The sequence below is a fragment of the Balaenoptera musculus genome, chromosome 1, assembly GCF_009873245.2.
Source record: "Balaenoptera musculus isolate JJ_BM4_2016_0621 chromosome 1, mBalMus1.pri.v3, whole genome shotgun sequence".
In the NCBI taxonomy this organism is placed as follows: Eukaryota; Metazoa; Chordata; class Mammalia; order Artiodactyla; family Balaenopteridae; genus Balaenoptera; species Balaenoptera musculus.
The window spans coordinates 94,527,745-94,541,015 of record NC_045785.1 but is presented as its reverse complement, the minus strand read 5'-3'; the positions used below and the strand labels follow the sequence as shown (position 1 = coordinate 94,541,015).

Here is a 13,271-nt window from a genome sequence, read left to right as displayed (position 1 = left end):
GGGAAGCCATTGGAAGGATTTAAACAAAGGAGAGACATGGTCTGACTTTAATAGGATTGTTCTAGAGTCTGTGTAAAAAACAGGAAGACCAGTTAGGAGGCTCATGCAGCAATCCAGGTGAGAGATGGTAGCAGCCTGGACCAACATGTAGCCAGATGGGTCACCTTTATAATATATAACCAAACAGGACATTCTGACACATCAGATATGAGACAGAATAGCAAGAGGAGATTCAAGGCTGTGACTGTAAGGCTTTTGGCCTGAGCAACCGGAAGACTGGAGATTTTTGTAGGGAAAGGCTCAAAGGGAGCCTAAAGGCTAGTCCTAGCACTCTCTATCCAAGATGAGTAATTTCCGTATCTCTGTATCATCTCTGTGTCTGTCTCTTTACTAATTTGTAAGCTCCTTTAGAGTCGATGCTCTGTCTGATCTGTTAAATCTCCAATAGCACCTTAGCACCGTCCTTGGCACATTAGTAGTTATTTAATAGATGTCTGCCAATTATTCTTAAAGAGTAAGGATTTAGGATCAGGTTCACATCTTGATAAACTAGATGCTTATAAATAATCCGAAATCCCTTGAAATGATCTAATTTTCCATAACAAGAAGGTCTTATACTCATTTTTTTGCTTGTTAATGGCTTTATGTATTTAGACTGTGCAGTATTGAATATAAAGTAGCTGTTCCTTTTCACAATAATTCTAAGTTTTCCTTGTCATATCTTTGAATTTTAGGTTAAAAGAGATTTGTCCATTTACCAGATGTCAGCATTCAATTAACTGAAACCAATCTGAATCATTCCTTTTTCAGTGAAAATATATAAAATATACAATAAACACTATATATTTGAGGGAGATGGGGGAGCACATATTTGATACTATGCCTATGAATGTTTCTGGAAGTCTAAGAAGAAGACATGGCTAGGTTCTAAAATAAAACCAGGTTAAGGATCACAAATTTAAATTAAACATTCATTAAATTCTCAGCATGTTCTCTGCTGTTAGGCCATCTGTAGACAATCTTGGTAAAAGGAACCTCCTGGATCCCTCAAAGTGTCCCACATAGGAACACAGTTCTTCAGGAAAATCTCTAGGCCACTGCTGGGCCCCAAACTCACAGGGATAGCTGTATTGATGATGGTATCATTGGTACAACTGCCTGATATTTTTACTGACTTTTTTTTTTTTTTTAACATAAATGAGTGTAAACACAAGTGGTTGTTACATCTTAAGGCTGAGCATTAGGTATCCCAGAGAATAATTAGCAAATGCCTTAGTATCATATCACTTATACATATAATGGATAATTAAGTGGTAGTTCAAAAATACTTTGATTTGGTAACCAGTACCCTTAAGGACTAGTGTTGATTGAGCTTGGTCTCTGCTGTGTACAAATTTCAAATGTTATTGAAACGGTGGATTTTCATTTGCTTGTGAACAGGAATAGCCTAACCGAGGCAGAGCAAAATACTTTAAAGCATGCTTAGTTTAACCTTGACAAACAAAGTATAGGTATCAGATACCAATTCACTAGTACTTTATTATTCTGTGAACACTGTGTTCCTGTTTTAATTGATATGCTTCTGTGGCTCTGTCCTCTCAGTCAAGTCTCAGAACTGGATAATATTCACTAACGATGTGCCAATCAGTTTATTATGGCTATGCTAATAGCTTCTGTTTCAGTTAGAGAATCTTAGTACTTCAAGTTTCGTTTAACTTGGAGAAGTTAATATTTGACTTAATATTTGAGTTAATATTTTAATAACTCCTAATGAGACCTTTTAAGTCACTAAACTATGAGCCACTTATTTGCTAATGTTCCATGAACATTAGCCCATTTGAGTGCCAGGTATCATGTGAAAATAACCAGAGACCCCCTACCTAAGTGTGATGGTCTCTCTGAGCAAGGTTCTCCTTTGTGCTAATAAGGAATTGAAAGTATTTGAGGAAGGACGAAAGTTAGGCCCTTAACTAAAGCATGCAGTTTGCAAATGAGTACTTCAATGAAAAAGGTCTCAACGTAGATTTACTATTATCTCAGTGGATACAGATATGAATAAAAGTTCTTTCTCTCAAGAAGCTTCCCGGAATAATGTAATGTACTAGCAGGCTTCCTATAATATTAGGTGGTGAAGTGAATATTAAGCCAGGAAGTGAAAGGGATAGGAAATAATAATCCCTCAACATTCCCATTTGAATGTCACTGTTACTCAGCTGTTTCTATTCCATTCCAGGATATGCACCTACCAATAATTCTTTTTTTTTTTTTTAAACATCTTTATTGGAGTATAATTGCTTTACAATGGTGTGTTAGTTTCTGCTTTATAACAAAGTGAATCAGTTATACATATACATATGTACCCATATCTCTTCCCTCTTGCATCTCCCTCCCTCCCACCCTCCCCAATAATTCTTATATTAGCGTCATCTTGGTATAGTCGGAGGAGTACGATGAAGAAAACATGTATCTGTACGTGTGTGTAGAAATAGGTAGATGTATTCTCAGTATGGACAGAAATATGTTTTGCAGGTTAAACCATTCTGCAAAATATTTTTATCAAATACCTTATTCTGACATTGCTTACATCTAGATTTAAATCCATACTTTCCTAGGGAAACACATTATTTTATACTCGTCTACATAGGTGCCAGACATTCAAATGCTGTTTTGCCAGCTTATGAGAATTAAGGACCCAAACACATTGAAAATTTATGTATAGAAAGAGCGACAACAATAAGTCATGCTACAATGCGTAGAAAAGTAGAAAGCATCTTACCAAGCCTTAAAGTGTTTGGCTGAGAGCTACATACCGGGTGACACGAGCAAAAGGTTAATCAGTTTCTCCTGAGAAGATTCCTCAGGTGTACGGTATGCTTAATGCCATGAGACATTCAGAAAAATTATAGTTATTGTAGGAAGATCACTGATAGATTATGGCTCTCAGGGACCCTGGGGAATAAATCCTGAACATATTTCATGTTCTTCCCTTTATGTTGTGCTGGCTTTTGTTGGAAGTCTTTGAGCAGTTAAGTGAGCAAAAGATGAGCTCAACAAACAGGAGGAGGAGAAATAAGGAGCTTGCAGAATTAAATACCCTGCTGAGATACTCATCCATGTAGCAGCTTCAGTTGCTTAGCCCTGGGCCTGATCCTGTGGGGATGCAGAAGCAGCGTAAGAGCCAGTCCCTACTCTCCAGAATCAACGATTCATTGAGATACAACACAGGAGCACATGCAGTAATGAAACAGCAGGGCCGGGGAGCGCCGTGATGTAAGTTGCCTAACAGATGGCTACAGAGGACAGAAAAGGGGACGAGCGTTATCTGGATTGGTCGGGGAAGGGCCTGAGCTGAGCTTCGGAGACGAGGAGGTTGAGGTTCGCAGAAGCAAGGTGAAGGAGCAGCATCCCAGAATGAGGGTGGGAATGGTGTTTGGGGGGGTGGGGGGCAGTTAGGAAGCTGGGATGCAAAGAATTTGTGCGGGTAAATGATGGAAGATTTGGTGAGAAAGGCGGGATATAGCCAGACTACGAATTGCTATGGAATTGAAGTCAAGAGTTAGGATGTTATAATTTAGGAAAAGGAATGATGAGTAGTCTGTTTATGGTGAGTAGCTGAGAGGCGGTATTTAGAATAGAATGGAAAGAAAGCTGAAAGTAAGAAGACCAATTAGGAGGCAGTTGTCTTAGTTTAGAAATGGCATAAGTACCTGAGTTGGATGGTGGAGCTGAAACTTAGTGAAGGAACAACTTGATATCTCAGAGGAAGACGAGAGTGAACAGAAAGAGCTAAAGAGGGTACTGACCTTGCAAAGACGGTCCTGCAAAGAGAACGTGGGAGTAGTTGGAAAAATAACACAGTTGTGGGAGGTGAGCTAGTTACAGGGAGGAAGATGATGGGTTTGGTTTCAGACAACTTAAATCAGAGATCATGACTGTACCTGATGCAAGGTGATGAAAATGTGTGAAATCACAGACTGGAATTCAGGTGAGAAGCCAAGGCATATGCAAGAATCTGTTCCATTCATTGGGGAAAAAATTAGAGTGAAGCCAGCAGAGGAGCCCAGGCCTAACCATGGTGGGAATAGCTACCATTTAGTAAAGATGATAATTTTTAGATAAGATTTAAGATGGTTCAAATTATAGGCACTTGACATGAATGCAAATGGTTACAAGGCTTTTAGGGTTAGGAGAGAGGGGTAGTATACCGATGTTATGTATTTGAAACAGATTCAAGTCCTCTGGTGAGGCATTATCCATATTCAGGAATGTTAGATATTTTAAGATGAGAGAAAGGTAGATAGATTAGATTAGATAACCTATTTTTGAGATTTAAATAGCATTTAATTGTGTTTTCATTGATCTCTTATTTCTTCCTTCTAGAGTTAACTTTTGTTATATTTCAGACTCTTGAATTACCTTCGTTAGAAATTTTGGGGAAATACTGTCTGCTTTTATTACTCCATGGATAAATAGTCCCAGAGAGAGAATCAAGGATGGACACTTAGAAAGCAGTTTGAGGAGAAAATTCCCCTCATTACAAAGAAGTAATGGGGAGAATGAGGAGTTCTAATTTAAGTTCTCACAAACGTGGGATAGGAATCCTGGCGCTAGATTTTCTGCCAAAAGTAGAGTTAGGGTGCCATTTTCCTCATTAAATTAAAGATGACATCCTCTCCTCTCTCTAACAGTGGGTATAACATGATCTCGAGGAAAACAAAACAAACCAGTTACATTGCATGGCAATAAGTGAATTGCACAGATTGTAAAATTAGTTGTAATAGCATGTACTGCTGCATTTTAAAATAAAAAAGTGTAACTTGGAACATGCAACGGATTAGAAGAGAACCTTGATTATTAACAAGGATATACTTCAGGGTAGGTTAAAAGTAAGTATGTGAAGCCATTTATGAGAAAAGTGTCACTGAATGCACCAATGTATATATGAACCAAAGAACATCTGAACCCTTCCTTGCAATTCCTTTCCCCAGTTTATTTGGTTGGAATCTAAGTATCCCGTTAATGAGCTACTGATATTCCTAGTATCTCTAGGGCCCCTTCTTGACAGGAGTATCTCTGCCATAAAATTTTCAGTAACCCAGGTTCCTTGAAGCTCATCCTTAAGGTGAGGTCTGCCTTCTCAAGAATCAGAATGGTAGCTTTCACATTCCAGACAGCAGGACAGAATAAAGAATCAAAGAGAAGGGTGAAGGTGTGTGCCAGCTGCCTTCCCAGGAAAGGTACCAGAAGTTGCCTTATGATACTTCTGTATATCCCAGTAGCAAGAACTTTGTATCCCTTCTGGGCAAACATAGCCCAATGAAATAACCTATTACGTGGATTAAGGGAAGAATAAATATTGGGAGAAAGTTTACAACCACACCTTCCTTTTCCATTGCAATGGCACCATGGTATCAGCAGGGTGAGTTTTAAAACTGCCTAAGGTGGTACCTGAAGCAGAGGGGTAGATGCAGAGAGGATAGCAGTGAAGAGCCTCGGCTCTGGAGTCACACTGCCTAGGTTTGAATCTAGGTTGTTCTCAAATGTGAAGAAGAAATAGCATGGGTACCTTCCTCTTTGAGTTGTTGTGATAATTAAATGAATATAAAACATTGAGCATGGCATCTAACACTTCCAAACCATTTGATAAGTTTAGCTCTGATTATTAAAAAGTGAGAAGTTTTTGAGCATCCAAATGCATAGAAATTTTCTGTACATTCCTACAAGTTGGGGATAGATTTACTTTCTTTTCCAGATATAATTCAAAGTGGTTTACATTTTATTTTGGGAAGTAACCTAGCACGCGCATGCTTGTTTGGAGGGTGAGTGTGGTTCCTAACAAATCGTCTGAGTGATTTTCTTGAATTTTCAATGGGCTCTGCATGTTTCATTGACACCACCCTATAGGCTCTTTACTTCTTGTATCAGTTTTGATGTGAAGCATATTTTACGTTAAGAATTTACAGGATCCCCCTCTGCACTGATGTGACAAAGTGGGAATTGTGCACCACATCAAGAGGAGAAGGCCGTCCTTGGATAGAGTGGGTATGCTGTGTTCACCTAGAAAGGGATAGATCGCTCTGAGCTGCAGAACTAATGTCAATCAAAATGTAATTATCTGGCTTGTTCTTCATTTAGAAATGGTGATAGGAGACAAGTGGGTGAAAGCAAAGCTTGATATTTCAACTTTGATATGACAATTTCCTTACGGTTATAGACAACGAAATAGCTGTGTCGAAATATGTTTTGCCAACACCTAAATGGTCTTTGCTTCTCTCTTTTTCTTTCCTTCTCTAAGCCCCTCCTTTGCTCTGTGGGTTTTCTTTTGTAACTCCTCCAGACTACAGCTTTCTTCCCCCTTCTCCCACTCCTTTCTGGTCAGGTACTGTTTTACTGCTTTTATATGTCTTTTCAACTTGCTTCTGTTTGCAAATAAAATATTTTGACTTCTGTGTATGGCTTCTCATGTAGATAGATCTCCTCACAAACAGCCCCTCGAGTCACATTCCCACCACGCACTTTCCTTTTCTCTGTCATCAAGTCATCGTTTAGTCTTGACATACTGCTCCTCTGGTTTTGTGTGTGTGCTCATGTTATGTATTTCAGCAAGACATTTTCTCTTTTATCAGCTGGAAAGAGTTGAGAGCCAAAAGTATAAAGGGGGAATGAAGCGCTCCACAAAACTAGTTTTCCTGAGGATCAGAAATTTTAGTTGAGAAAAGCCAGTGTTCATGTATTTCCATTAAGAAAATAAATAGGACCAAAATCCCAACTTTATCTCCAAATATAAGGGTACAGTTCGGTCCAAATTGCTTTAAAGGATGGCTGTGCCCATCGGTTTGTGCAGGGCATTCTGGTCTTGACTTCTGTCATTAGCCAGAGAATGTAAGGGCTGTTTATGTGACACACAGGGGAGTACATGATGGCTGGATAAAGTATGTTTTCTTACCAATTTTTAAAAATTAACCTGTAAGTCCCAATGGAATAATAAAATTTAGTACCAGAAGGCCCTTACAAGTCATCTCGTATAGACCTTTCATTTTATAGGTGAGGAGAATGTGGCCCAGAAGGGTTAAGAGACCTGTACAAGGTCACACAGTTAAGCTGATGATGGGTTTTTCCATCACTGGGGTGTTTTTATGTGCACAACTCTAAGAGTAGTGCCCCAGTAATAGGATGGTTTTCAGTAAGAAAACTATTAAAGTGGTTTGTGTCTGAACAGTAAAATAAAGTGACCTATTTTTGCTCCCTTTACAGTTCTGAAATCTACAGCATTGCTATTCGTTTATCTTATGATGGACACCTGGAGACTAAAAAAAATTTCTGTCATTGCAGAGCCCTGAAAAATAGGCCAGAGATCCCAGTCTCCAAGTGGGCAGGCTCTTCCAGGGTAACAGGTCATAACTGCAGCTGCCTAGGCACTGGGAACTGTTAAAAATATGGATGTGTGGCATTTCCCATGTTTTTTTTCTTATACTTCAGTTTCTCTACCGTTTAAGGTTTATAAAGTCCCACCAATCTCAGGTGAGTGATTCTCAGAATCACTGAACATATCATTGAAAACACTTTATAACCCCAAGGAGCAACAGGTAGAGATGTTAATATAAAATGTGTTACGAAACACTAGAGGCAAACAAATGTACAGCTTGAACAGAATTTTCCTTTCAGGACAGACAGGTGAGGGCAGGGAGCAGGTTAGCTCCTCTCCTACCATTTAAAAAAACAAAAAAAAAAAAAAACTGAATATAGGAGGCAGACGCCCTGAATCTTCTTTTTGATTAAGTATTTCAGTAAAGGTTTTCTATAAGGCAGTATTTGTTTGAAACAAGGTAAATGGATGGTGTTTATCTGTTTTTTCCGTGAAACATGATTTAAGCTTCTTCACAAGTGCAATTATATATAAAAGAGTAACTGTCCCTAAATAGTTTTAGCTAAAAAAAAAAAAGGCTGTTCGGGGGAGGGGAGAGGATAGAGGTGATGACATGGATTCAACAAGAGACTTTCAGAGCAAAAAAGTTGGTTGCTTTGAGCCTTAAGTTGAAAAGTTTACAAGATAAAAATGTGAAGCTTTTACCACAGAGGTTCGAGTTAAAAATGGATTACTATGCCATCAATAGGAAATTTAGGCTAGTTATTTGAGATTCTATCTCCTTAGGTAGTAACTTAGATATTAGCCTTTTTTTTTTTTAACTACAAAAACTAGTCCGTGTTTTGAAGTTCCTGTGAAGAATGTGAAAACAGAACAACAGTTTTTTAAACTTTGTGAAATGAACTTGACTACACCCGACTGAATTGAAACAGCAGTTCTGCTGCTTTCAAGCCCCTCTGCCATCATCACTAGTCTGTCACGAAATCACGGCCGCGCATTTTGACAGCATCTATAACATCCATCTGATTAGGTGCTTATGGTTGGTAAACTGCACATCAATTCTGACGCCCCATCGTTTCTTTACAGTGTTAAGTCCAAAGGTGCTGGGCATCGCCATTGCTCGGTATGACTTCTGTGCAAGAGATATGCGAGAATTATCCTTGTTGAAAGGAGATGTGGTGAAGATTTACACGAAGATGAGTGCGAATGGCTGGTGGAGAGGAGAAGTAAATGGCAGGGTGAGCTGTCCCCCTCGATGTGCTCTTCACATGAATGAAGGGGGCTGGGCAGCCGCTGGCGCCCACTGTGGTGGGGGGAACCCTACACTGTGTGGCAGGCTTCACCCCCCAGAGCCCTGGCTCCGCACGGTGGTGTTCCTTCCTGAAAACAGGCACTCAAGAAAAATGTGTTGAGTGAATATGATAGCGGCATCAATAAAGTTTACTTGGGCAAGTTTGATGGCTTCCTGTTGGGAAAAGGGTTGAGCGTATCAGTTCTTTTGAGTCTCTAAGCCTCTTTTTAAGTCTAGAGCATAAACTTTACGTGGAGTACAAAATATCTGTAAGAGCTGATGATCTAAATTGGAAAGAGTGGGGCATAGGACCTCTGTCTGTATATCTTGTTCTACGGCAGAAATAGGAAGCATTAACTAGTAGAGCCCCTTAAATTACATATTTGTGTGCTAGCAGATTAGAACAGTTTAAGCGTATTGTATTCCACCCTTTCTGTCACTCACTCTATTGGGCTTTTAGGAGCAGTTTAAACCGATCCTCTTCACCTGCAGTGGGCATAAAACGCCAGATTAATTCAGGGTGTTATGAAAATGAAATGCTCTGTAGAGCCCTTTGAAGTGCCGGATGCAGAGTCACATTGCTGTGTTGGTTGCTTTTCCTTTTTAGGTGGGCTGGTTTCCATCCACGTATGTGGAAGAGGATGAATAAATTCCAATCCAGCGTTGCACCCCGCACCAGGAATTTCAGAGAAGGGATAAATAGAAGCCTGCACAGCATTATGAATTCACTGAAGTGTTTAAAAAGCTGCCTTTCTGGCTATTCAACATCCTCCCTGTTTTTCCCCTCCTAAGTCTTAATGCTGGGGTTTCTAAAGATGCTGGTACTGACAGATTAATGGCTCGCCTAGAGCTGTGCAAGAAACAGCCTGCCCGCCTGTCATCGTCAGGGACCAGGGCAAAGCCAAAAGCTTTTCTTCCCCCAAAGAGCCCTGCAAACACATTGGTTCATGTTTCTTTTTCCTTCGTCCAGTCAGACGCCATGAATGCCAGCCAGCCATTAGGAAATGCTTAACACATATTTACTTTCTTCTCACGTGCCATTCACCAGAATTTTTGATGGTACAGAGAAGCAGAAGTTTAATTTTGCCTTTCCCAGCATGAAGAAAAATGGGAGTTCTGCCACTGGGGCAGCTTATTGGAAAGATCCAGCATTACTTGTCTTAAATTGCTTCACAAGGTGACTCATTGCCTGGCAAACACTTTTACCCCCTGATGTTACTCATGTTAAAATATAAGAGACAAATGCTCAGGTTTGCTTCATAAGTGATATTATATGGGACGGCGGGGGGGTCCATTATTCATTTGGTGTCCTGATGAGATTTGCAAACTTTTTCATAAAAAGAAGACATACAGAAGAGTACATAAAAGAGTATCTTCATATTAAATCTTCACAACCTTCATGATTTCATAGGGTTATTTTGGAAATGTAGTACTTCACTTTATGAGATAATCTTGGTTGGGTATGTTTTAGGTAGTTACAAATAACCTGAATTAAGGTGGCATTGTTTACAGAAACAGACCAAGGGCTATGATTTATAGTAAGTCATTTTAGAGAAGCAACATCTATTAACATATGCCTTTTTCTCCCCTGACACCTCCCCCCCAACCCCCCGCAGAGAAAAAGACCTGCGATATATTGCTGATTCCCACATTTTCCTGGAGGATTTACAGTAGCACAAACAACCTTGTCGAGGATTTTTGAAGGAAAGCACAGCAAGGTCCTTTATGCATTTCAGGGACAGAAGGAGGGTCACTAGACTTTTCTGGTCTTATTCACTGTGGGATCCCAGCTCTCACTGAGGCTCTTCCCATCTGAGGCCACTTCTGGGTGTGTATTAACCGGTGGGAAGATCAGTCTGCAGTGCACTTATTTGACCAAGTCTTCACCCTTTATGTGAGAAGTCTCAGTACATTTTTCCTGGGATGTACAGAGTGCCCAGTCAAGACAGTCAAGTTAAGACACTAACTTGGCCCTTTCCTGATGAAATATTTTCTCCATAGAGGAAGTCATGTTCTGACAAGACTCGGAGAGTGTTTGCAGAAAACATTAAAAGCGTTAACTTAATAGAGCCAAAGTAGGAACATTTAGTTCTGAAATTTTGGACCATCTCTAAAATGAGGTGGGCGTGGCTGGCCTTCTCCCCAACCCACTTGAGGGCCAGAACTTGATGTTCATTGGACACGTCTCCCTTTAGAGACCCTCGTGGGCTAGGACTTCTTAAATAGAATAGATTCAGGACCTTTACCTCAGAATTATGTAAACTGTGATTGTCTTTTAGAAAAGTTATTATTTGCAAAAACCAGTTAAGTTTTTGTATATGTGTAAATGATCATGAAATTGAGTTTTATAAGATGTTCTGTACAGTAAAGTTATACCCTCAAGGTGTATCTTGGAGTGGATTCTTTCCCATAAAGTCTTATCTGCAGCACTGTGTCTGGGGAACGTTCTGTCTGTTACTGTCTGCCAAACGTTATGGAGAGGGCAGCTTCATAAACACTCCTCTGTACAGTATCGTAGCTTGTGCTGTTTCTTTTATTGTTGTTTTACCCGATAGACTCCCGCTCTTTCTGGTTGCATGTCATGGACCTGGGGGTTTCCCAGCAGAGGATATTAGAGTCCCTTTTCATGACGTTGCCAATTACATCTTTGTCTATGTTTAATACTTCATACTGGAAACTTTAAATGCTGCGAATTTGTGTAGATTTCTAATACCAAAGACAGAAGTAAATGTTTTTTCCATACTTTGTCTTGCCTGTATGCAGCCCTGTGTAATATGAGTGGTATTTCACTTTGTAATATTTTGTAAATATGTCAATATAATAAATAGTTACTACTTGCGTTACATCAATTGAGAGTTGAAGTCTTTCCATAGAACAATTCCATACGTAATTCAACATGTGCCAACCTCATCATAAACATGGAACTAGAAGCCCTACCTTTGATCTGGTTGAGCTCAGGATTGCTGCCTGAACAGTTATGAACAGTGGCCTGTAAGACATACTCAATAGTTGCAAATAATATATTGTTGACATGCTTCCCATGTGCCACTCACTGTTCTAAACGCTTTATGTGCTCTAACTTGCAGTAACCCCAGGAGGTATAGTCCCATATTATCTCCACTTTTCAGATGAAGAAACAGGCATTTCAAAAGGCTGTAGCTTGGCTCAGCTCTCAGAGCTGACAAGCGTCGGAGATGGACTTCCAAATTGGACAGTCTGGCTCCAGAGCCTGTACCATGACACTTAACGGGTCAAGAGGGAGATTAGGGATGTTTCTAAGATTGCACAGCTGAGAAGCTATGATACAAGCTATCATAACGATTGAAGATGAACACAGAACTCAGAAATGTTCTCCTATTCCTGCCTCTTAAAGAAAGCCTCAAACAGATATTGCCTTAGAGAGAGAGGTTTCAGAGGAGATTGAGCTTTTTTTTCTATTTTGATTCAACTTTTCCACAGAAAATGATGAACTGCTAAGCCAGAGAGACACAGAGGCAAGTCTCCCTTGGCAGAGCAGGCCTGCGGGTTGTCCACAGTGGTGGAGACCGGCTGGGTCAGGAGAGGGTGGAAGCCCGTTCCTTCTAAGGAGCGGGAAAAGTCAGTTCCACGGTAGTAGCTTCTGGTTGATGTCACCAGTACCACTATGCTCAGAAATATAAAATCTCCCCTATTTCATTATTGTACAGTGGGTTATCCCAACCCTTACTCCCTTTACTTGAAGGACTGATTCCTTTGGAATTCTCTTCAACATGTTAACATTTATGTGACTTTAGACCTTGTATCTTATTATCACCACTCTCATCACCACTGCCAGTCATGATAAGAACTCCCTCGATTTATTAGTTAACGTGGGAATATCCTTTATAAAACATTCAAATATTTTGTCTTCCATCAAGTAATTGAAGTAAAATACGTTGATAATTAGGCTTTAGGTGCCTTGCTTTGTTCTATTTAATTTGACAGCTGTATAGAAGAGTGACGAAAGCATATCCCCAGACCTCAAACTGCGTATCTGGGTTCACATCTCATCCTTGCCACACAGGGCCTCAGCCAATCAGTATAATAACAGCAGGTACTTCACAGGATGGTTGTGAGACTCAACTGAGACCATACGTACGATATAAAGTGGAATGGTGCCTGGCTTACATTGAACCATTTTTATCATCATTATCATGGCTACCATTGTCAGATGGATTTGCTGGCAAAATATGGGTAGTTGCTATATTAATCTTTGAATTCCTTCAGTATAATTCAGGCTCACTTACTGGATTAAGGGGAAAAACTACAGATTCTCAATTAGTGTCTCCAGGAAGGAAGTTAAATCGTTTGGTATTACAGAAAGTGGAAGTTTTAGCAGTCACACCTGGGTTCAAACCCCAGCCCCGTCAGTGACTTTCTGAGCACCAATTTCATCTTCTGTAATAAAGGGATAATCATAAGTGTCTGAGAGAGCTGTATGAAGAATAAACCATAACAATATGAAAAAGATGCCAGTAAGAGCCTGGCACATGGTAGGTACTCAAGGAATGTTGGTCCCCTTCCCCTGAAGAATGTAAAATACTTCGGAACCAAATTATGGACTGGCAGATTTTATTTTGAATGCTAGAGCTCATG

General features: G+C 39.9%; 1 protein-coding gene across 4 annotated transcripts in view; it reads left to right on the top strand.

Moving 5' to 3' along the window:
- VAV3 (vav guanine nucleotide exchange factor 3) overlaps nt 1-11,506 on the top strand; it is a 389,664-nt gene extending 378,158 nt beyond the window's left edge. For 2 of the 4 annotated variants that reach the window (XM_036863581.1, XM_036863570.1), the window contains exon 26: nt 8,453-9,258. In XM_036863581.1, coding sequence (XP_036719476.1) covers nt 8,453-8,778 — 326 coding nt within the window. In that variant the 3' untranslated portion in view covers nt 8,779-9,258. The other 2 variants (XM_036863586.1, XM_036863595.1) reach the window with 2 other exon arrangements.
- Nucleotides 11,507-13,271: the final 1,765 nt, after the last annotated feature.